This window comes from Anomalospiza imberbis, chromosome 18 (assembly GCF_031753505.1).
Source record: "Anomalospiza imberbis isolate Cuckoo-Finch-1a 21T00152 chromosome 18, ASM3175350v1, whole genome shotgun sequence".
In the NCBI taxonomy this organism is placed as follows: Eukaryota; Metazoa; Chordata; class Aves; order Passeriformes; family Viduidae; genus Anomalospiza; species Anomalospiza imberbis.
In genome coordinates this window covers 3,956,366-3,981,536 of record NC_089698.1, presented here as the reverse complement: position 1 = coordinate 3,981,536, position 25,171 = coordinate 3,956,366, and the positions used below count along the sequence as shown (strand labels likewise).

Sequence of the window (25,171 nt, the reverse complement as noted above, 5' to 3'; positions counted from 1 at the left end):
TTCCTGCCCCGATCTGATCGGGAGAGCAGCCGCATGACTCAGAATTCCCCCAACCCAAAGTGTGCAGGAATTCATCCTGGGGAAAAGTCAGCCAAAGTTTCAAGGGTTTAGGGAGATAAGAAACTCGTCCTTGAGCAGTATCTGATCACCTCAGTTTGTACAAACACCGAGAACGCCGGGAGAATAAATGGATTTATACTCACCTACGTGGGAGACACAGAGAGCTGGGAGCAGCAGGAGGGGCTGGAAGCGTCACCACAAAGCAGGAGGGGCTGGAAGTGTCACCACAAAGCAGGACTCAAAGCCAGGAGACACCAAGTGTCACCCCAGCACCATCACTTTTAATCTTTGTCAAAGTTCTCAGATTGGAACAGTCCTTCCCTCCTCTCCTTCCCTTTCTCCCTCCCTCCCCAGCCCTGGAAAGGATTATAAAAACTCCCAGAGATGGATGCAAACTGTTGGATGTGTTCATAAAAGCAAATCAATCCATCTTCCCCTGTGGGATAATCGCCTTAGAGCCAAGCTGCTGCTCCAGAGCTCCTGGCCTCGTTTGGATCCTGGGGCTCTGCCTCCTTCCTGCCATTTCACTGGATTATCCCCAGCATGTGCCTTTGCCATGAGATTAAAGCTTGTTTTACTCCAGATTCTGCTGCTGTTCAACCAGCACTGCTCAGGCTGAGCTGATTTATTCCCTGGAAAGTTTCTTTCAGTTCCATTTTTAACGCTCGGCCCCAAAAGCAGGATCAAGGGAGAGGCAACACTTGGTGGGATCTCCCTGGAATTCAAACCCCTTCATGCAGGCTGATTTCCTGGATCAATGACACCATGGACATTCCTAGTGGGAGCATTCCCAATGGATTTGAGAAGTAAAAACCAGAAAAACCAGTATTGATGGAGCCAAGAGACAGAAAACCTCAGGGCAGGCATTCGCTCCTCTGCTCTGGCCCTGGGAAAATGACATTTTGGGAAGTGTGGCTCCAAATGTGAGGGAGTCAGGAATGCTGAGAGCTGTGGAAGTGTGGCAGGAGCAGCTGGCAGAGGAGCCTGGACAGAATCCAGCTCCTGCTGCAAGCACTGACCCCTCCTTGGAGTCCCTGCACGGGGCTGACACGAAAAGACAGCAGAGCCCCAAAAACAAACGGAGAAAGAGGTGGAAGATGGAAGGAAGGAGCAGCAGGAGTGGGAGCAACAGCTCCTCTCCCTCATCCCAGGAGAGCTGGCTGGGGCTGAGCGGGATGTAGAGAAAGAAAGAACAGGATTACCCTTCCTTCCTTCCCAATCCAAACTGGTCATACCCGAGGAGCAAGAGGAGAGGCCAAGCCCCACCCAGCTCTGAGCACGGAACCACAGAATCCTGGAATGGGTTGGGTTGGAATGGAGCTTAAGGATCATCCAGCTCCAGCCCCTGCCACCAGCCCAGGGTGCTCCCTGTCCAGCCTAGCCCTGGACTCGTCCAGGGATGGGGGAGCCACAGCTTCTCTGAGAATTCTCCCAGGGAAGAATTTCTTCCCAATATCCCATCCTTGGTGCCTGCAGCTGGAGAACACAGGGACTGACAAATCATGGTAAGAAAATGCTTTTTATTTCTTTTTTTTTTTCTATTTTGAATTTCTTTTTTCCCTTTTTTGGAATTGAATTTCTGCTGTTTACAGATATGGTTTATTCCTGATAACACAGCTTGGCAGCATTAAAAAAAAAAAAAAAACACCAACAAATCAAACCCACTGCAACTGAATTAAACCCCATAAATACCAGCCCAGAAAACAATGGACAACCACCACTATTTCTATACAGGAACTATTATTTAATGTCACATTTTGACAACTGTAAATGGGCTACAGACTGTGGGCAAAAGGCAAGAGGTGAAATCTTTTTGAAACACCAGATGTAGAATAAACAGCTCATTTCTCAACATTTACATGATTCACATCAAATCGATGACATCCTAAATGTATTCCTTCTAAAGGATAGAAATTTTGCAATAAAATATTACATTTCATTTAATACTCTGGTACAATACTTCATACATTGCAGGAAAAAAAAATAAATGCAAGGCCTATTCCACCTAATAAGATCCTTTTTCATTAGTCTTTAGTACTGCAATAAAAAAAAAATCACAGTAATGTCATAAATAAACAGGCTTGAAATTATTCATTACCTTTCACTATTGAAAAGGGAGAAATGAACAATTAATTTGAAATAATGGAGTTATGGGTAGAAAATCTAACCCTGACAACACATCTTAGTCCCAGCTGTGAATTTCCTCAGCCCTACAACAAAAAAAGGGAACAGGTTGGATACCTTTGTTAGCTGTGTCCTGGTTAATCATGTCTCAAACACATCTTTTAGGAGGAAAAAAGGAAAGTTTGGTCAGGATTAATAGAACCAATCAGGCCTAACAGGAGTTAGCTGAAATTAAAGTGTATTTCTCTAAAACATTCAGTAAATGAAGTCTGCAGCAAATTCACACTGGCATCAATCATTGTGCCTTGGGAGTTGGGGTAAATTTCCCTCGTGGGACAAAGGCTTCTCCAAGAGAACCCTGGGATCCCTTTTCCATCCCTGCTCCAGAACAAGCTCAGCCAGCACTGCTTCCAGCTGAATTCCCTAAACCTGGGAATCCCTGAATCACATTCACTGATCTCCCCTGCACCAAAGGATGTTTCTCTTTGTTGCTTCATCTGTCAGAACCCCAAAGTTATTTGCTGGAATAAATGCAGGAAATGCTTTAAGAACCCTCCCTGTCTCTGGTGACAGATTTTAGGGCGCAGGGGCTCCCCTTTGGTGCCCACCAGGACCCAACACAGGTTCAGAAAGGAGAATTTATTCCTTTAGTCACAATCTTTCAGATCCTGCTCCCCCCTCACTGACATTCCCCCAGCATGTGCTCCCCAGGATTCCCACACATCCTGCAGCAAGAACTCCCTGCTCCCAAGGAGAACAATTCCAAATAAAGTTTGGAAGGCAACATTGTGCTGATTGCTGCTTACACAGGTCCAGCTTTTAAGACACTTCACATGAGCTGAGTGCAGAGAGTTGAGATTCCCTCAGGATCCTTCCCTCCTTTCTCCTGACTTTTCCCCTCTGACTTCCCAGTTTGGAGCAGAGCAGCTCCAAACCCCACCTGGGTGTGTCCCCACCTTGCTCCAACCTCTGAAGAGAAGAATTGGACTCTGCACAGAGTTTGAGGCAAATATTTAATTACTCCATGCAAATGTCAACACTTCAAGTGATCCTTGTTCAGCAGGAGGGAGCTGGGAACAGGGAGAGACTGGCAGGGGATGGAGAACAGGAATCTCACTTCCAAATCACCACATTTCTCTCTCCTCATCAACTATTCCAGTCTAGGAAGGGCACAAGGATTCCGGGCTAGAGCATAAGGCTGTGACAGTCAAGCACATTTATGGTGTGCTGGTGACAGGAGTTCCAAAAAATCAAGTCCCAAAGCCCCGAAAGACAAAAAGGACAAGAGGCCAAGGAACAAAATTCTGCTTAACATTAATGAAGCACCTTCATTCAGTCCAAACAAACTGCTCAAATATTGGAATTTGCAAAGCACTCTTGAGGACCAGGTGATGGCATCTCCACCTCAGACAAAGCCGCATTAATTACACTCCAGGCTCCAGCAGAATTCCACCAGGAAGGCCAATAACCCCATTCCAACAACACAGGACGGTCAGGCATCCTGTGTGGGGACGGGAATCACACCACTGAAGTCCCAGAACGTCCCCAAAACCAGGGACAAGGTGCTGGGGAGACACCAGACCCCACTCCTAGGGCCTGGTCCTGCCATCCACAGCTCCAAGGGGAGCGGCTGGCCCAGGACAGAGCCAGGGGAAGGAATTACATGGAAGCTCACCAGATCTTCCTTGGGGAGTCTCTGGAAGAGGCTTTGTCTCCCTGACAAGTGGTTCCAGGTGGTTTTCCATGCATTGGGACAGGAAGGTCCAGGCAGCTCCCAAAGGCACTTGGGGTGGGACAGTGCCCCTGGTGTGGCCTCACTGCTCCTGTCCCACCAGGAATCCTGGGATCCCTCCTTCCCTAAAAATCCAGAAGGCTCCTCCACAGCTTCCACTTCTCCAGCACAAGGGCAGGAGGGCTCCCTGACACCAGCAGTGGGTTACTGGTTTCACTGGGTTTAATAACATCCTGCAACTTCTTAATTAATACCTGAATTCTACCAGCTCGGTCTCGTTTAATTGAGCACAAAATCACCACTGAGTGCCCTCACAAACCACCCCCAGGTCACTGAGTCTCCTAAAGGACACAAGAAATTCTATTCTGGGCACAGATCACAGAAAAGAAACTTTGTTTGACGTAAAAGCAACTTTTCATAAATTCCTCCAAAATAGCCCATCCAGCCACACAGCAAAATTGGAATCATAGCCACCAATTATCACAAAAAAAGCACCTTCATCTCAAGAACTGCTCACCCCAGGAAGCTCAGTCTGAGTTTGAAATGTATCAGGACTAATTTGATCATGCACTTGGTTCTATTCACGCTGGTGATCCACTGTTTTCCAACAATCCACATTGTTCCCATCAGTATTTTACATTTCATGTCACGGATTTCTCCATGGCACTGCTCTCCCACCACCCACCCCCCAAAACCCAGTGCCCCCCAAAAACCCCACAACTGCTCAAATAAGGAAAAAAAAAAAAAAACAAAACCAACAAACCCCACTAACAGCCATACTGTGAAACCAAAATACTATTTAAACAAACAAATGGATGACAGTCCAGCAGTTTGCAGGATTCAAAACTGACTCTACAAAGTAATTGTCTACCTTGTAGAAAGGATTTCCTTTTATTTGGAAAAGGAGCAATTGGAAATTGGAGAGAAGAGATAAAAACAATCTTTAGATGCTCTGAAGTTTTGCCTACTGAAGGATTAAAACCGTAAATAAAAAGGTACCAAGCCCTCAGAGTTCACTGCTCACGTGAAGCTTCTTCCATCTCTTTCTTGACCTTTTTAAAAACCATTTTCATGTCTGGGAAAGGAAAAAAAATGAAGAATTATTGAAGAAAAACCCCAGAAGTTATTTCTTATTCAGGCATTGTATTGAGAAGTGCTCAGTTTTGACTCAAAAAAGCTTAAACTCAACCCAAAGTCTCAACCCTGGCTTAGAAACTGTGTGCGTGCTTTAGCAGAAAAAGGTGAGATTGTGTATAAAGGTCATTAAAATTAAATTGGCTTTTGGAACTCAGGCACCCTAAGGGGATCAATTGCAAGCATTTTGGGCATTCCTGGGTACATTTTCTCCCAAGCCAGGCTGGACACAGCCCCTCCTCTGGCCATACACACCTGCCTTGGCCTGGAAGGCTCTGAACATCTTCTCATCTGAAACTCTTCTGCTGCTGCATCAGCCCCACATTTTCATATACTCTAGCACTATCTTCTCTCATTCTGAAATGAAATCAGGATTTAGAGTCTCACCAATCTCATTTGAGACCAAATAAAAAATAAAATCCTATTATACACACCACATAATCCAGGGACAATTTATTTGACTTGATTTATTTTCAGAGGAAAGCCCAGGATAACAGGGCAGGTTCTGGGCTAACTCAGCCTCGTTTGAGGTCTCTGAAGATGAGACAGAACAGCTCAAAAACTGAGGGCAGGACTGAACTTACTCTGGACACGTTGGGGTTGGGGTGCAGGGGGGGAGAGGGCTCTGATCCCCGCTCGTCTGGTCCGATAACGAATATTTAATGTTTGTGTACTCGTGACCTTTCCTCTTGCTCTTCTGTGAAGCAAAACACACAACAAAAATCCAGGTTTGGGGTTAATCCCAGCAACCAATCATTGGGACAGCGCAGCAGTTCCAAGAGGAGACACCCATGGGTGTTTTTAGGTTTGTCTTTGAGGAGAGAGCTCAGTCCTGCAGTGAACACTGAGCACACCTAAAGCTTGGCTCCAGCTGCTGGTGAGACCAAACCTGAAAATCCCCATTTTCCCCCATCCCACCATCTGCAGCAGAACTCACCAACCCTCTGAATGTACTCAATCCTCACCTCCTTGGCAGAAAACTCCCCATTTCATTCTTGAGCAGCCAGTGGGCTTCCCACTGACCTTATTTCCAGCTCGGAGCTGGGGCCAACGGAGCGACACCGTTGTTTGCAGGAGCTCTAATAAAATAATATCTGAGCCCATTAGGTTTGATATAAAAAGCAGCCAAGCTGTTATTTGGATTCTGCACATATGCTCCAGGCTGCAGCCAATCGTGCTGGCACCCAGCTCCAGATCCTGCCAGGGAACCACGCCGGGAAAGAAACAGGAGATGGATTTTTCCTTTTTCCAGGCATTCACAATGCCTGGAAACACTGAAACCAACAATGTAGAAATTGAAGTTTTACAGAGAATTGGGGTTTGGGGAGGGGGTGTGGGTTTATTTGGGGTTTTTTAATGCTGCAACAAGTCCTGAGGGCTGACCCAATCGCACAGCAGAGGCTGGCGGAGCCTCTGGGGAGTTCTGGCTCCTGAATTCCCATTAAGAACATTCCTGGGATTGAAGCTTTTCCAGGATGGTCTCCTGAAACTCCCTCAGCTTGTTCTGGTGTTTCTGGTGATTCTTAAATCACCCTTAGCCAGCATTTATGACAAAGCTGTCCCAAGCAGTTTGTGGGAACACAGCTTGGGAAAAGTTTTGTCGAGCAAACCTGGATTTGTTTCATTGAACAAAGGCTGGGAGACAAAGATGGATTGGTGGGCACGTGGAATGCAGAATTTATGGGGTGGACCACAAGGACATTTTGTAAGAACCAGCTGATAAAGAGGAACTAACTTAATACATGTTGGAAAGTCCCCAGCAGGGTAAAAGATACTAAAAAGAGTAAAAATATGAACTAATTAGCATAGAAAGCAAAAGGTACAAATCCCAACTGCTCTGAGGTCAGGGCAGGGAGCAGCAGGGACAGGGAGAAAACATCAGTTCTTTATCACAAAACCAGGAAACTGCTGTAAAACCCCCCAGAAGTGGCGTGCAGGGAATTCCCTGAACAGGAAGGGGCAGGGGAAGGTCTTTGTGGTTGTCACCACTTATTCCCAAACATTTCTGATCCCACCACACTCCTGGAAGTGCTTTTTGTTGGAGCACCACACTCACCCTTTCATTTTCCATTTCAATAAACTCATTTCCTACCCATAAACTCCCAAAATTGGAATTGGAGTGATCAGGATTTGATTTTTCCCTTTGAGGAATGCAGGGAACAAGCTTTGAAATCTCTTTAAAACACAAAGAGCACAAGGTTCTGCTTTAATTAACAGACCCTTATCTTTTATTCTTCCTCCACAGGAAATTTGATAACAGGAAGGAAATTTGAGATCTGGGGGCAGGGCTGGGGACAGGGAGGGTAGGAGAGAATTCCACTTCAATTAAGGAGGGAATTCCACCTAATATTTTAAAGAGAAAATTCCACTTAGCAATTTAAGGACAGGACTGCACTCGATAATGTAAGGAGAGGATTCTACCTGATAATTATGGAGAAGATTCCACTTAATTTAAGGAGAGGATTCCACTTAATTTAAGGAGAGGATTCCACTTGACAATTTAGGGAGAGGATTCCATACAATGTTTTAAGGAGAGGATTCCACCTAACAATTTAATTAATTCTTAAACACAATGAACTGAAACACAGGAGACAGATCCAGCCTCGCCACAACACAATCCCTCCACAAATCCCCAGCAATGCTGCTCCCTTCTGGGATCCTGGCTCGTTCCTGTTGGATATTTGGGATGGACCCACCTGCTCCTCCTCGATCCTGCGCTGGAGGGTCTCGATGTAGTGCTGCACTGCCATGTAAATGAACCTGTACTGGGCCTCTGTCTGCACCATCCCTGAGCGCTGGGACCTCACCATCTGGATGGTCTTGGGGACATCGATGTCACAGTCCACCCCTGGGGACATCCACGGCATTGGGAAGAGCAGGAGGAGAACCACGGTGAGGGTGGAGCTCACCTGACTCCTCCATCAGCATTCCTGGGGTGGATCCATGAACAGGCAGGGAAATCAAAGGGTTAAAGGTACCTTTCTCTCGGATGATGTCAATGAGGATGTCAATGACAATAAAAGTTCCTGTTCGCCCAATCCCAGCACTGGAAGAAGGGGAAAAAAAAGGGAATTTCATTGTTTTGCTCTTTCTCAATGCACACCAAAACCCCAGCCAAAGGAATTCTGGCATTAGGAGACAGGAGGCTTCCAAATTATAGCCAAGGGCTTCCAAATTACAGCCAGAGGCTTCCAATTACAGCCAGAGTCAAATCAGAGACCTGAGGGAAGGAACAGAAATCAGCACTTCTGTCCCTCAGTGTTTATAAACACCCCTGAATCAGAAAAAACTGCAAGGTCAGATCTAACATTTCCTTGCCTAAAAAGCATCTCATTTACAAGCTGAGAGCACCCAAAAAGGACAGAGCCCTCACAGGTGGGACGAGATGCCAGAATTCCCATGATCCTGCACTTGAAACGCTCCAGTTCTGGTCCCATCTTCTCATCCGACAGCAGAAATTTTCATTTATTCAAAGGTTCACACTCTGACATCCCTTCCCAAGGGGACCACCCAGAATGTGACATTGTACAGACAGAAAACAGGGAATTCTGAGCGACTCCCAGGGAAAGCTGTCCTTTTGAAAGGTCTCGGCCCCCTGGACCGAAAGAAGGAGTAGCAGGAGCCTCACCTGCAGTGGACCACGACAGGTCCTGCATCAGGGATGCTCTCCTGCTTGTGGTGCACCTCCTCCAGGAAATCCAGGACACCGCCAGGATCGCTGGGGACGCCGTGGTCGGGCCAGGTCCGGAAGTGGTACTGCCACACCGTCCTCTCCGTGTTCCCCTGCAGGAACATGGACACAAACCCTGCAGCTCCAAATCCAGCTCCTCACGGGGCACACCCGGGTCTGATGGGGAAGAGGAGTGGCCCAAATCCAACCTGAGCTCCACAATTCCTAAAGGAGGGAACAAGCCAGGGCACTTCCTGGCCTGGCACATCAGTTACTAAATTCCCCAAATTAAAATATCCCCAGGTTGGCCAGAGGCCAAGGTGCAAGACAAGATTCCTGTACTCCAAAGGTAAGTGGAGATTTTTGGGATACACCATGGCAAAGAAAATTCCTCTTTGAGAGCATCAAATCCTGCCAGGGCAGCTCCCAGCTAAGAAGCAACATCTCTGTGTTCAGTCTTGTAATAATAAAATCCCACAATTCTGCTTTTTTAGGGAGGTCCATGCAGGCTTGATGAGCTAAAATAAAAGCCAAGACTTTTGCTGCAGGAGCAAGGAATTTTTCCCTTCAAGCACCCAGAATTCCTGCTTGGCCACACATCTCCCATCCCAGTGCCTTCTTCCCTAAGTTGGAAATACAGAGATTCACATTCAGCAGCTAAAATTTCAGCAGGCAAACCTTAAGAAAGGGAGGCTTGATGTGACAGGAACCTATCCCCAAGGCCCCTGGTTTGCTTCTCCTCCCTGATCCAAACTGTTCCTTAACAGGGAGGGCCATTTCCACATTGTTTTCTCACCTTTTCACCCCTTCCTTTAAAGTGATTTTTCCACACCCTAGACCCACACACAACTTTTCCTTTCAACGCAACCATTTGGATAAGGGAGCAAATGCTTGGCTAGATGGAAGTGCCCTCAGTTAAAAGCATTATCCCTCCTCCCAGATTCCCTGCAAGCTCTGCAGCAGTTCCTCTCCTGCCTGCCAAAAGCTGCTTAGGTAGGAGAATCTTCAATTATCCCAAGGGCAAAGAGAAAGATGGATGGAACTAAACGTGGAGCTTCAAAGAAAGGCAGGGCTCCCTTTCTTCATCTCGGAGTGCTTTTATTGATTCCAGAGAAATGGGCTAATCCTACCATTTTTCCTTGGGTGATCCACAAGCTGAGCTAAAAGGACTGAGTTCCTCTTTTCCTCACCTGGCCAACTTTGGAAAGTTTCAGCTCTCTCAGGGTGTAATCGTGTGCTGCACTCTCCTTCACATTCCGGACACGCATCACTCCATACTCCTTCAGGGAATATTCATCTGGCCAGTACTTGACACACTTACTCTGCAAGATTTCAAAATATATTTAAAAAAAAAAAAAAAAAAAAAAAAAAAAAAAAAAAAAAAAAAAAAAAAGGAATAATCAGGCAGGAAAAAAAGGCTGCTTTGCAAAGTGGTGAACTCAACCCTGAAGCTTTTATTTCAGAGGTTACAGAGGACAATCAGCTGATGGGGTAAAGATCATTTTAATGGGAAGTTTCTCCTCTCTATAATAACCACTGGATGATTTCAGACAGGTACAGGCCACCTCTCCTCTTAGCATCTTTTGGGATATTTTTTTGCCTGGATATTTCCAAAAGCTGGAGATTAAAATCCTGCTTTTTGTACCCTCTGTCACAGGTCTCAAAATACAGAATTCCACCAGAATTCAGCCCCACAGTCCTAACCCTACGGGCTGCAAAAGAAGAAAGGTCAAAGGTATAAATAATTTCCAGTGGAAATAAAACTTGGATGCTTGCTTTTCCATGGCTTGCAGCAGGAAGGGCTGACACAGCTCTGGTTCATTCACCAAAGTGGGTTCAGGCTCTTGCAAAGGGAGCAGTTCATGGGTCTGTAGGTTCTAAAATGCAGAGATTTTGGTGTTCTGCTCCTCCATCGAGATTATATTTGCCCAGGGATAAATTCCATCCACTGAGGAATAGATTCACCTATCAGCACTTGGATTTGGCTCCTGTGACAGGTCAGGAACGAGCAACTCCTGGGAATGCAGCATCAAGCAGAAATTACTGTAGGAGCAGCTCCTAGCAAGAGCAAACAGACCAAACACCAAGCCCTACAGAGCAATAGGGTCTATTTGCAGTTCTTCTGAATATCCAGGGAAAAACATGGCACAGGGAAGCTCCTTCTGCCAGCCCAAGGCAGAGGAAGATGGCTGAACACATGTCCACACAGGCAACAAGATGCTTTTCTGCTATTTTTGCCCTTCTTTCCCTGTCACAAGGGGAGAAACTGAAGCAAATACTTTGAAATTGAAGCAAATACACTGATTTTGGGGGGTGCCAGCAGATATAACTTGCAGTTTTCAATGCAGAGCTCTGAGCAGTTGGTAGAGCAAGTCTGAACAGCGACATGATGTTAAAACAAGTTTTACTCTGCTGGAAGGGTTGCTGAACTGCTTCCAAAAGCCCAAAACTCCTTTAATTTCTAAGGATTTGCTGGTTCTGCACTTTAAAGCACATCCAGGACTCGATGCAGGGCTGGGATGTTCCACAGCTCCTCCCTTCCTCAGGCTATGGGCTCTTGGAGTCAGCTCTGCTGCAAAGGGTTCTCTCCTTCCTGCAGACAGCTGGGACCAAGATAAAAAAGCTTTGATTTGATATCAGGACTGGTATTTGCAATTCTTTAAGAAGTGAAATCGGCATCACAAAACAATCAAGGGTACAGAAAGAATAAGCAATGCAGCACTGATGAATTAAAGTGTTTTCTCCACCAAAAGGGCTGAGCAAACTTTGGGAAGAATAATGGAGAAATTGCAGATGAGCAGAGGCCATTCAGGAGGTTCTTAAAAATAATAAATAACTTGAAGGAAGAAAGGTGTATTCAAGTCAACTCCGTAATTTATTTCTCCTCTTCCAAAACAAAGATTATCACCGGGAAGGGGGAGCTTCTCCCTCTGTCCGTGAATTCTCAGGAAGGGAACACAAATCCTGCCCTTTTATCAGGGTGATGAAGTGGCAGAACTTTATAAAGACTAAAAAAAGATCCACAAGACAAAGTCAAAGACTAAAAGCAAAAATACACAAGACAAAGTCTAATGGCTCCAACAAACAGCACCAGTGGCAGCTTTGACACCTCAGCTAGGGAGAGAATCCTGTAAAATCTTGTGTGGTTTGTCTTCAGTCCACACACACAAAGTCCCTGGGGGTGAGGAACCCCTGCAATCATCAGTCACTCACACAAAAAACTTCTAGTTTTAGCTTGAATTTTCCACAAGTGATACTCCCCTAAAAAGGCAACAGCTTTCTATTCAGAAACAGATAATGAGAATATGGAAGAAGGTAAAAAACGTGGACAACAGTGTGTGGAAGAAGCAGAGAAACTTAAAAAGAAAAGCAGAGAGAACAGACAGTATTTATCAAACAGAAAAAAGATCAGAAGCAACAAATTCCAAAGATAAATCCTTACAATCCCCAGGAAGCTGCGTGTGGCTGTTGCCAGGATATCAATGTTCAACTATTCCTATTCTTTCCTGCCTTGTGTTATTAGAAACCAGAAACAAATTAAAATATCCCCAGGTCTGCCAGAGGCCAGGGAGCAAGACCAGATTTTTGGGATACACCATGGCAAAGAAAATTCCTCTTTGAGATCATCAAATCCTGCCAGGGCAGCTCCCAGCTAAGAAGCAACATCTCTGTGTTCAGTCTTGTAATAATAAAATCCCACAATTCTGCTTTTTTAGGGAGGTCCATGCAGACTTGATGAGCTAAAATAAAAGCCAAGACTTTTGCTGCAGGAGCAAGGAATTTTTCCCTTCAAGCACCCAGAATTCCTGCTTGGCCACACATCTCCCATCCCAGTGCCTTCTTCTCTAAGCTGGAAATACAGAGATTCACATTCAGCAGCTAAAATTTCAGCAGGCAAACCTTAAGAAAGGGAGGCTTGATGTGACAGGAATCTATCCCAAATTCTCACAGGCACCAATAAAAAAGGACACTCAGCACCTTCCAGAGCTCCAAGGAATCCTGTGCCACACCAGATTCCAGCCATAAATCAATTTATCCCAGTCAGCTCAGTTCCTACTTGTACTCAAATGTCAGGACCTTTCCCAAAGCCAGCTGGAGTCTGGTTTTACCTTTCCTCTTTCCACTTCTTTCGTGGTCATGACAATAACTCGGGAGTTCTCCTGGAACACCATCCTCCAGAAATCATTCACCGTGTTCTGCAGGCAGCCCTGGGTAGCAATGTAACTTTTTTTTGGCTTTGAGTTGTTGCACTTGGTTTCAAACTCAGGCTAGAGGGGGAAAAAAACCAGCAATTCAACAAACTGTGTGTGACAAGATTCCCTTGGGTTTAGGGAGGAGGAGGTGGGAATACACTCACCATAATAATATTAGCATTGATATAGTCTGAAACGGGTTCATTGGGATCACCATCGTGGAGAACAACTCTGGTGTGATCAACTGCAAAAATACACATGCATGTCAAGCACTTGCACTGTACAGTTGTGACCACAGAGCAGCTATTAATTAATTATCCATCTTAGTAAATAAGTGATCAGAATATTCCAAATTGCCTCTTTTGCTTCCTTTAAACAAGTGGCTGTGACCAGGTGGACCAAAACATGTCCATGGCCTGGGAATTCAGGAGCACAGGGACACTCAAACACTAAGTCAAGGCAAAGCCTTGGGACTTGCATGTTGCAGTTCTGTCTCCCAAATTAATCCTCTTAAATGTAAGTATTCCAGCCTGTTGAGGGATATGAGGCTTTTAAATGAAAGCTGAAGATAAAAACCAATATTACAAATATCTACAAAGTGCAAATGTGTGAACCCAAATTGGAAATCACGGGATAATCCTGATAAGAGGGGAAATTATCATTAAAGAGAAGCCAAAGGCCAGTGGTACTTAATTAACCCCGTATTAATGAGGAAAATAAAGCAGAGTAACATTAAATGGCAATGAAGGGTCAATACTTACAGGGTAAAATGTTTTTGTATCTATTTTTGTTCTTGTTTTCCTGGCGTTGCCCTTCCTTACGGCTGTAGAGGAGTTTGCATTCCTGCTGCTGCAAGGTCTGAGGGGAAAGCACAGACAGGGGGGCTCAAAAACAGCAGGATGGACTGGTCCATGTTCACAGCAATCCCTTCTCCCAGAGAAAAGGGAGGAGAGGGGCATTATGTGACTACAAATGGGTTATCCATCAATTATCCCAGTGAAGGAGCAACCTGGAGTGGGGATTTCTGGAACACAATGTTCCAGGGACAGCAGCAATTCAATACTTGCACAGCCAGGCTGTTTATGGCAAATCTCCCCACTCCCAAAGCTCCCTGGAGCTGGAAGCAGCAGGATCCCAACGCTTTGCTCCAAGTTTTCATCCCCAAAGCAGTTCTGGCTCCACTAAAAGGAACACCCAGGTTTTGGAAGCTGCTCCCCTCATCAATCCCACCCTCCAGACTCTTGCTGTTATTTAACTGGCACATTTGCTCACTCCTGTCTGTCTGCTACTCCCTCTCTTAATGACCTTGGATAATTAGGCTGATCCTAAAGCCAGGGAAAGCAAAAGAAGAGATGGGAAGTTTCAAGCTTGTGACAAAGGACAGAAAACACCCCCCAAAGCATTGCCTGAGGAATTCCAGGCAAAAGGACTGAGAGCTAAGCTTTCCCAGCAAGTTAAAGAATTGGAGCAATTAAATGTGTGTGGAAACCACATCTTCCTTCCTAGAGTTAATTATCATTGCTTGGAGCATCCCTGAGGAGAGATCCACGAGCAGCAGCAACTCCCAACAAGCCCATTCAGAGCTGGAACAACACAACCATAAATCTGAATATCCTCCTCCACTTCCCTACAACATCCCAGCACTAAGCTCAGAAGGAGCTGTTCAGAAGGAAAAAACATTACAAGGGCTCTCAACATTCCTGTCTGGTGGTTCCTGGGACAAGAGGCTCGTTCCTGCCTGGAGACAAGTAATTTAAATTCACCATCTGGGCTGGCAGCTCCTGAACAGCACAGACAGGGATCCATGGACAACCTGGAGTGTGTTCCCCCCTCCTGCCACCATGGAGGACAGCTGGAGCTTCCCTGAGGGGAATGGAAAAGCAGGGCACTAAAACTGCTAGGAGAAGGCTTCATTCCCCCAAAAAATAGGGGTTAGTGCTGACCTCACTGACAGGAGCAAAGGGAAAAAAGAAGTGCAATGTCCCACAGGTAAAATCCTTCATTTATTTGCTTTTCCTGCTAGACTTTTCCTTCTGTAAGGAAAACACTGAGAAATCCACTCCAAGAAAGATTTCTTCAACGTGTAGCAGAGGTCAGGAAAGAACTGTGAATTAACAGCTCAGTTATATTTTGCCAAACCAACAATCCCTTCCCACACACACGACCTCTGCTGACTTCCTTTCCTCTCCAGGTGGAATTTTGGCCATTCTGACCATTCAGCAGCCCTGGATCAAGGACCGTCCCCTCTCTCTGGAAAGAGAAAGGATAAGGCTTAATCCTCATTTTATCATTTCCCAATACCATCACCTCACCATCTGATATTCCCCTCACACACCTCGGTGCTAATTCCTTCACTTTTCATGGATTAATTTTCCTTCTCCTGGCAATAATCAGAGCACGCTGGACAGTACATTTAGCTAATGGATATTTCTGATCAAAAAGGGTTTCACCAAGGATGGTCACTTTGCAAATCCATCGCTATTCAGGAAGTTTCTCAAACCAACCTCTCTAGAGCTCCCTGAGCATTTCCCAGTTTCCTGTTGCCATCTGCTGGTGGAATTCCAGACTCCACTGGTGGTTTTGTGTGTGTGAGGTATAAACCAGTCCATTATATCCAGCCTGGAGTGTTCCAGACCAGGCTGGATGGGGCTTGGAGCAACCTGCGATAGGGGAAGGTGTCCCTGCCCGTGGCAGGGCGTGGGTAGAATGGGGTTTAAGGTCCCTCACAACCCAAATCATTCCACTATCCCAGACTGCTCCAAGCCCCAGCCAATCTGGCCTTTAACACTTCCAGGGATGGGGCACCCACAGATTCTCTGGGAAGAGTTTCTTCCAAATTCCGGAAGGAATTCTTCCCAATATCTCATCTAAACCTCTTCTAGTTTGAAGCTACGCTCCTTATCCTGTCCCTACACACTCTTTCTGGAAGAAAATTCAAATTCTGCCTGCAGAGAGAACTGAAACACCAAAACAAACCGAAAATAAACCTCCAGAAGTCCAAGGAATGCATATAATCCATGTTGTTTCATCCCAGAGTTTTCTACCACTTCCCAATGGCTTTAAGATCCCCAAAAAAGCCACAAGGACAAGTACAATGGATGGACTGAGAAAAGGAAGTTTCCCAAAAGAAATGGTTCCCAACTTCCCAAACAGCAGAAGGAATTGGAAGGATTGTCCTGGTGGGACAAACACAGGAGGCTCCCTCAAGGTGGGAAAGATATCCAGGAGGATATCCTGGATAAAAAGCACTCTGAGAATCAGGGGGAAAAGGCAAATATTTCAAGCCACAAGAGTGGAGCTGGCAAAGCCTTGGAGATGGGAGCAAAACCAGGGATCTGAAGTGACGGACAGGAGGAAACACCAGGAAGGCAGAACCCAACGTGACTTTAGCAGTGTGAGAGTGAACATTGGAGGAAACACTGGAGGAAATATTCCTTGGAATGTAAGGAATTACCTCAAACTCTTCCCAGAAGCCCTGCTTGACTTTATCCGTGGTCTCTGCCAGTTTGCTGAGCTCCCTGACTCGGCTCTCGATCTCGGCAGCGTTAATCCGGGTGGTGTTCAGGGGCTGGGGGACACAACAGACCCCAGACAGCACAGGGTTAGCAAAGAACAACCATGGAAAGACAATTCAAACACAAATCCCCTAAGCTGAGGATATTTTAATGGGGATTTTGGGATCCAGGCATCTTTTTGGGTGTCAGAGTTTTGAAATTCAAGCAAAGGGCAGTGAGGAAGGGGATGGTGAAAAGTTGCCTTTAAAGCCTGTTTTTATTTAATGCATTAAATTGTCTCATTTCTGCACATGCCCTGCAATTCTTCCAGACCAAGATGACACCAGGAAATTCTGCACATCAGAGACAACACTCTATCCCTTCACAAGCTTAACAAAAATTGTTCCCATTGAAATGACTTTTTCATCCATTTCATGAAGTTTAACTCCTCATTCTTTTTCCTCAGAAAAGAAAAAAGTCTTGGAGAACGTATGGAAAAGCTGCATTTCAACAGCATATCCTGGAGATGGCAAAGCTCAGGGGTGGCCTGTCCTTCTCACCTGTTTGAGCTGCAACACAGTGCCCAAAGTCTCCACCATGGGGTTCTTCTTGTAATGCTCCACCAGATCTGTCAGAGAGTCAAACTTCTCCCCTCCACCAACGTCGTATTTGAGATCCTGACAAGACAAATGCTCCTCAAAATAAATGCACTGCCCACCACCACAGCCACAGCACCTCTAGGCTGTGCCTTGCATCAGAAATAACCTCCAAAATTACGTGTAGAAGACTCTGCAGAAATCCTTCTGCTAAAGGACAGAAGTTTAACAAATAGAAACACAGACACACTGCAGGGCATCCTCTTTTTTGCCATCTCCTTGAAAATCAGTTTATCTGCTTTTTTATGAAACAGGGTTCAGGCAGCTCTGGAGCTACAGCACGAGAATTCAGGAATTAGGGATTTTAATTGATTTCCAAAACTTAGTGTATAATTGGGCCCTGAAAGGCTGGTACTGCCTGGCAGCATCCCAATTTTAAGGAAGCAAATGCCAAATTCTTTTCCTCAAAGACATAAATGCTAACTGCAAATTAGAGAGGTTTTCTTGAAAAAATATACATATTCTGATAATTCAGCATTTACAGTCCTGGTGGGTCATTTCTACCTCCAAACTACTTCTGTTACTGCACTTTAGGTGTTTTTATACAATTTAGTTATTGCACTGTCTTTGGGCACAACAGAAGTAAAAGAGAATAAGAAAAATCCATGGGTTTTTTTAAATCTATGATTATTTTTTAAATAGCAGCCCGTAGAGATAGATTAAATAGCAAAACTGTAATAATATTTCAGTGAAGAACTACCTTATACTAAATAGAAGATTTAGATTTCAGGGCATTCCTTGGAGTGAACACTCATTTTCACAGACTGTTGATCATCTATCAGGTGTAACTGCCTGAACTGACAGGAGAGAGACATCTGTGGATAGATCTCCATTTATCCAATCACTCCTCTTTTGACAGAATCCATCCAGGAGACTGCAAAGTATGCACAGCAAAGTGTGATTTGAGCCAGAAGGCCCTGACAAGAGCCAGTCAGCCAAGCAGTCCCCAAAAAATACTGGAATTTTGATGCCATCAAAGGAGTCATTTTGATCAAAGGGATGACCTGCAGCAACCCCAGGGAAAAGGGGAATGTATCCAGAGCTCCTGGGCCCATGGATTCCCTGCTTTTCCTACCTGGCAGTGGATCATGACGTGTGTCACTTTGGATTTGCCATCGTTGCTCTCTCCTTTGTCATCCCCCGTCCTCACGGAAAGGACAAAGTCCCCAGGGTGGCTCTGGCTCTCCCTCACCAGGAAGCTCCCATGTTTTCCTTTCTCTGTCAAGAGTTTCTCAGCTTCTCTCCCAGAGAGATGCCCGTGAAACCACCTGGAAGTGAAGTGACATGGAGGGAGACACCCTGCTTAGCATCCCAGCTGAATCCACTTGCTCCGGGTGTTTGTTATGAAATTGAATCCTTCTGTTCACTCAGCAACAGCCAGGTCTAGGGAAAACCTCAGCTGGTAAAAATAATAAATAAAATAAGCTTTGGAAGTGTCCAGGTGCACACCAGTGAGGACAGAAACACTTCAAAGCACTTCCATGGAGTTTCCTACAAGCTTCCAGCGAAGCTTTGATTTGGATCCTTCCCAACAATCCCAATAAACACCAGGTTACACTCCAACATCCCCCTCAGTGAAAACCTTCATTCTTCTTTTATTTCCTTCATGAAATTTTCCTGGTAAACTTGTGGAAACTTCATACTTTTGAGATCTCACCCTTCTATCCCATTAGGAACTGGAGAGGAAATCCCAGTAAATCTCAATTCTTCAGGAAATAGGGCCAAGAAAGCACCAGTCCTCCCCACCTCTGTTAAGGCATTCTGAGGAGTGAGAGAACTTGTTTATTTTTTCTCATTTTTTCACTTCTAGGAATAAACAGGTATCTGCTGGTTTAGTTCTGACCCTTGACATTTCCTCAAATCCAGAGTCTCAAATTCTCCTTATTAACCATGCTCCTCAAAACAGGAGTTTGAGGAATCTGAGGATTTGTATGGCCTTCACTTTCTACCCACTGCTAGGAAAAGCACAAAATGTTATGCCCAGAAATATCCCTGGGAATTCCTTGCAGCAGCAACAGCATCAGGAGAACTCCACTTAAACGTTCTCCCAGTAAAAATAAAGGGAATTATACCCTCTTTCTCAGTCCTGTCCCAGCCAAGGAAGAATGCTGAAGGGGACAGGTTCTGAGGCTTGGATTCTTCACCTGTAACCACATTTATTCATCTATTTTGCAAGGAACCTCCCTGTAACAAATCCAAGGTTGTGGCCACCCTTTTCCCAGATGGAGGCGGAGTGTGAAGAGGGATAAACACAGCATTTATTAAAAAGCACAAGGACATTGAGGTTCCACCACTTCTCTGACCTTTCTGAGGTGGGATCAGCACAGTTGAGGGGATATTTCAGCTCTATGACATCTCCATTCTTTTCCTTGAGCTGCCCATGGTGTTCCATGTAGTACTGGACCAGCTCAGCCAGCGTGGCAAACTTCTCTCCCCCGTAGAGGTCATAGTAGTCACCTGTGTTCTGGATCTTGATGTGGGTGACAGCTCCAGTTCGTCTAGGATTTGAAAGAGAGGATAAAAAAAAAAACCCTCCCCAAGTCAGCTGGTCAATCAATCACTTTTACATTTGGTGATGCTTGAGGTGGTGAAATCCATACTCACAATTCCAGCATGGAGCTACTGCAGAAGAGCTGAGCCACAGCTCCTCTGCGCACCAGCCAGGGAGAACAGGAGAACAATTCTGTGCTGGAGGCAGCATAAAGCCTGCAATTCTGTGCTGGAGCCCCACCAGAAACCCCCCAGAGCCACACAAAATTCCACACACAAGCACAAGCGTGGAGGATGAGAGGAGCTGAATATTCTGGAGAAACCCAGCAGAGCTGGTTTGCTCCTTTCTCCAGAATTCCCACCAGCTCCCAAGGTCTCTCCCTCAGGAAACATTTGCCTTTGCCTGCTGCCACAGTCTCTAATATTAAGGAAGAGCAGCTCCCAGCAGGAATCCCCTCCTGGGCCACAAGGCGTGTTATCTCACAAGTATCCAAGCAGCACAACTCTTATCACCAATCCCACTTTTCCCTTTTCCTTTATCTACTTCCTCTTGCTGTCTTTTCCCCATCCCTACCACGCAGTGTCAGGGGACAACTGTCACAGAAGGCCTATTTTGGAAGGTGAAAAAGCCACAGTTGCCCTTAAAAACTTGCTGACTTTTCCTGTGCAAGGAGGGTCTGGATTTCCTGCTGGATCACTAATTCCCAACACCTCTGCTCCTTCCAGCTGGTTATCAAATGGATTTGTAAAGGGCTAAAAGCAATGTGCCTATCGACCTATTTCTGCTTCCCCTGAGCAATTTCGTCCTGCTGTAAAATCAGAATTCACTCCCCCTCCAATCTAGAGCTGGGTAAAAGTATTTGAGGAGCTCTTCAGGGCAAATGGGAGAAAAAGAGGAGGGAAAAGTGAATGACACTAAAAAGTGACCAGAGCATTCTTTCACCTCTTTCAAGTTCATCCACAGCTCCTTCCCCACAGGACAGCAGCAAATGAAGATCATGACCAACCTGGGGCAAGAGTGGGAAGAGCCAAACTCACCTAACAGAGAGTGTGAAGTCTCCTGGGTTACTTTTGCTGGGCCGTGCCAAGAAGCTGCCATCGACTCCTCTTGTTAACAGCAGGTTTTCTGCCTCCACCCCAGTGATATTTGGATGAAACCATCTACAAGAGGTTAAAAATAAAGAATGTTAATAAATAAACAGCAGGTTTTCAGAGTTAACTCGCACAGAGCAATCTGACAGCTTCCAAACTGAGTTTTGCACCTAAATTAATAAAATTTCTGTTCATTATTAGTTTCACATTGCAACTTTATATATTGCAACTTTTTGTAAGCCTAAGAATTACACTTATCCCCACTCTGGCTGCCTGGAATAAAATGATATCAAAGGTACACAACATAAACACAGACCAGAAGCGGTATTTCCTTACTCCAGCAAAACACAGCACACAAAGAAACTGAAAGACAAACAGGAAAAATACCTAAAAATAAAACAAAACATCCAAAGTGACACTTGACAACATTTTGAAGGTTAAAAACTGAACAAAACCTCATGGTTTGGGGCACAGCTGAGGGGGTCAGGAAGGAACTCCCCGCGTGGACACCCCACTGCTCTTCCTCCCAGGAATGTGGAGCCGGGGTCGGATCTGTCCCGTTTAAATACAACCACAGAGGAATCTCCTATTGATCCTCACCACCCACAAACTGCCCTCAATGACTATCCCAGAGCCCAGGCAGAGCTGGGGCTGGGCTGTGGCCAACAGCTCCGGGTCTCCACCTCTGGCATTGAATTTGGAGACTTATTTGGAGCCACTCGGTGTCACCACTGCCTCTGCTCTTAGCTGGAATTTACCCATTTTTGTTGCAGCCCTGAAGGAGCTCTGCATGAAAGGGCTTGGTGAGGATTTTAGAAGCAAATTCTAAAAATAAACCATTGGGTGTGAGCACCCCAACCTCAGCTCTGCCACCTTTGCACTTGGCAATTAAAAATCACCTTTAATTTTGAGAGTTAAATCCTCATTCTTGTGTGCTGAAAGAACCCAGCCTGCTCCTCTTTGTTCACCTCTGGGATTTTCCAAAGTACAGCAAAATATATCCAAACTACTCCACAGTCAGGCTCATCACAGAGAGAGAAGTGTTATATCCAGAAAAATGGAACAGCATTCCTGATCCAGTCAGCATTTCAGGCTAAATTGCTAAATCAGCAAAATATGACAGCACAGGTCTAAATTTAGGGTCATTATTTCAATTGTTGCAGCAATTCCTTCTCTACTGAAAAGTTGCCAATATTCTCACCAAAGCCTTCTCCAGAGCATTCTCTTCAGAAATATTCTGGAGTTTTAGGATTGTGGAAAATCCAGATCTCTAGCAAGTCTTTCAAATGGGAATTAGGATCCTTTTCAGAAGTGAATTGAGTGAATTTTCTTGTGAATCTTTTTTCCCCTTGTTAATAATATTCTACTTGCACCATGAAAATCTAGTGAATAGTCCCCATCTTTCACTGAAGAACAACAAAGAAATACCAAATTTATGCACAGGATATGGAAAAAACCATTCAAAAATACTTCCAAATTATCACAGCAAATGGGAATGAACTAATTCATAATGTTACATTTATCTAACGATCATTCAAAGATCAAGGAAAGTTCTCACAAAAGAAACTGCACAAGCATCAGTACCTGGCATGAACTGAACATTAAATGACATTTTAGCATTTCAGCCTACAACAGGTTGTCTGGAGAAGGTGATCATATATTTACCACATTTCCACTCCCAAAATTTTACTTCCATTAGGAGAAAAAAAAAAAAAAACCACAAAAAATGTGCAGAAATAATTTGAACAGTTCACAAGCTTTTTAAATATGCAGAGGATTCAAGAGAAACCTTGGTAAATTTTGGAGTTTATAGCAAAAAATGTCTAAACAGACAGAGAAGAAATTATTGGGATTGCTTCTCCAGATTTATTATACTGACATTCCATAAACTTCAACCAATGGAATATCTTCTGTAGCCCATCCTGAACCTTAAGGACGTAGCTGTACTTGAGTGGTTGCAGCAAAGGAAAATTAATAATTTATGTACAGAGGGGACTACGAATAACCTGCTATTTAACCAGCATTTAAAGGAGAGGTTAAACACACAATAGATGGTTCAAACCCCAAAATCTCTCTCCCACATCCACACCGAGATGCCAAAAGCCAAGTGCAGCAAAGCCAAGCTACACCTGGGAGGGTTTCTTGCACTTTATGTAACTCTGGCTCTGCTGGCACCTCGTCCTCCTGCTCCCTCAGCTCTGTATTTTTGGCTTTGAGTAGGAAGCTGCATTTGTCAGCCACCCCAAATAGCAGAATGGGGGTGTCAGTGATCCCTGCCAGCGGTTCCGGCCGCGAGGAGGATCCTCCTTGAAGTGCTGCCATCCCTTGTGCTCCCAACCTTGGGGCTGCAGCCCTTCCAAACTGGGAGGGGACAGCCAAGGGCCAGCGCTCACCAGTGACACCCCCCCAGCCAGGACCTGCTCTCACACTTCCTTTTATAGGGATGGAATGCATTTGGGGCTTTTTATCCTGTTTTCCCTGCCCATGTCCGTGGCAGCAGGTGCAGAGCTGCCCCGGCCAAGGGCAGTAAATGCAATCACAGAAGTCACCCAAACCCACGCCCTCGTCAAACTGGCTCCTCACCATCCCTCCCGCAGCAATTCCCACTCGGGGGCTTGGAATACACCATTGCCAGCCCATAATTAGCTCACAGCAAGGTGGAAGTGTTGGTAAGAAAGGAACCAGTGAAAACAGCAGGGGCTCAAAACCAAGAGGGTATCAGCAAAGCAAGGAACCTTCTGATGAAAAAAACAAAAACACCCACAGTGGAAAATCCACCCTTCCCACAGTTATCCCTTTTTTGTTATCATGGTCCAGCAAAGACCAGCAGGATCTGTGCTCCCTAAGTCACACGCTGCCAGCACATTTCTCTCTTACCAAAGCAAAAGAAACAAATCAATATATTTTTCCATGCAGTGATTGGGTTTTTTAATCACCTTTGCAAGAGCAAAGGAGAGATGAAATCAGTTCTGTCTCAGCCGTCACAGCCACAGCACTGGGGATGTGCTGACGGGTACTTTAATTACTCCTATTTATAGGCTCATCAGTTGATATTTCCCAGCTTTTTTCAGTCTCCCTCACAAGTTACAATTTAGGGCTCTGAGCAGAATAACAGGATTATTCTGGCAAGGAGGAAGTTCACAGTGCTGCCAAAAGGTAAATTGTTTCCAGTGTGAGCAGGGACATCCAGAAAAGCCAACATAGATTAAAAAGCCTCCATATAGTTGAAAAAACCCCAAATCCTACTACAAATGGCCATGAGATTGAAACCAACTCATCCAGATTCACCATCCTGAGCAGAAGAAGAGAGGACAACTTACCCTTGGAGAAATTATAATTTAATAGGTATCACTTATAGAGCTGAATGAATTGAAATTGCAGCTGCCCCATCCCTGGAAGTGTCCAAGGTCAGGCTGGAGCTTGGAGCAGCCTGGGATAGTGGAAGGTGTCCCTGCCCATGGCAGGGGATGGAACGGGATGAGCTTTATGGTCCCTTCCAACCCAAACCAGTCTGGGAATCTTAGAACAGAGCTGTTAAAACGGATAAATACGTTTATACCCTTTTCTGACAATAATTCCCCTAAACCCCAACATTTACCCGAATCTCTGAGCCCAAAAGGGCACCGGGTACCAGACAAACATCAAAATACATTAAGGACAGTGAGAAGGTACAACAAAGAAATGGGTTTGGCTGTTTGTCGTCGTGCTTTAACAGTGCCACAAGGGTTTGAAATTAGAGTGAATGCTGATAACTGATTAAGAAGGCCGGTGTGGGGAGCTCAGGAACACTCGTTTTGTGGCTGGGCCGTGTATTAGGGTCGGTAAATCAGCGGTGCTGGCTCTTGATGCAACACGAACCCCGGGCCTCGGTCCTGGGCAGGTCCCACACACGAACAACTCATTCCTCGGCTCCACGCTCCATGGGGACACTCACTTGAACCCCCCCAAACCGGGGACACCGCGGCAGCTCCGGCCGCCAACGAGACACTCGAAGCCACCGGATCCGTCCACCGCCGCGAGGTTCCCCTGGGAACGGGCGGGGAGCGGGATCCGGGAGCGGGGACATCCCGCGGGAACGAGCGGGGTGGGGGCTGCGGGAGGGGAACATCCCCCGGGAACAGACGGCAGTGGGCTCCGGGAGCCGGGACATCCCCCCGCGAGCGGGCGCGGTGGGCGCTGCCGGGGCGGCTCCCGGGGGTCCTGCCCGCCCGCAGGGAGCAGCCGCGTCCCCGCACCCCCGGGAGCGGGCGCGGAGGCGCCCCAGAAGCCGCGGCCCCTGCCCGCCGCCCTCCCCGCCGGCGCGGCCGGCGCTCCCGCCTCACCTCCGCGATGTCATCTTCCCCCGTGGCCCCGGCGGGTCGCGGTGCGCCGCCCCCCCGCGCCGCCCGCCGCTCACATGGGGGTCCCGGCGGGGCCGCGGCCTTCGGGCGCTGCGGGGAGCGCGAACAACGGCGGCCTCGGGCCCGCGAGCGCGGCGCGGCCCGCCCCGCGTCACCGCCCGCGCCGTCATCGCCCCGCGCCGCGCC

General features: G+C 46.1%; 1 protein-coding gene across 1 annotated transcript; it reads right to left on the bottom strand.

The window, feature by feature from the left end:
- Positions 1 to 4,746: 4,746 nt before the first annotated feature.
- Positions 4,747 to 25,170, bottom strand: PTPN11 (protein tyrosine phosphatase non-receptor type 11). The gene is made up of 16 exons (XM_068208573.1): positions 24,968 to 25,170; positions 20,592 to 20,714; positions 19,367 to 19,561; positions 18,139 to 18,331; positions 16,968 to 17,084; positions 16,368 to 16,481; positions 13,675 to 13,771; positions 13,078 to 13,157; positions 12,830 to 12,988; positions 9,911 to 10,042; positions 8,679 to 8,833; positions 8,029 to 8,096; positions 7,747 to 7,898; positions 5,635 to 5,747; positions 5,306 to 5,407; positions 4,747 to 4,991 (listed from the first exon to the last, which is right to left on the bottom strand). Exons 1-15 carry the CDS (start codon positions 25,153 to 25,155, stop codon positions 5,338 to 5,340), a joined length of 1,956 nt encoding a protein of 651 aa, XP_068064674.1. The 5' UTR covers positions 25,156 to 25,170; the 3' UTR covers positions 4,747 to 4,991; positions 5,306 to 5,337.
- Between the last annotated feature and the right edge of the window lies 1 nt (position 25,171).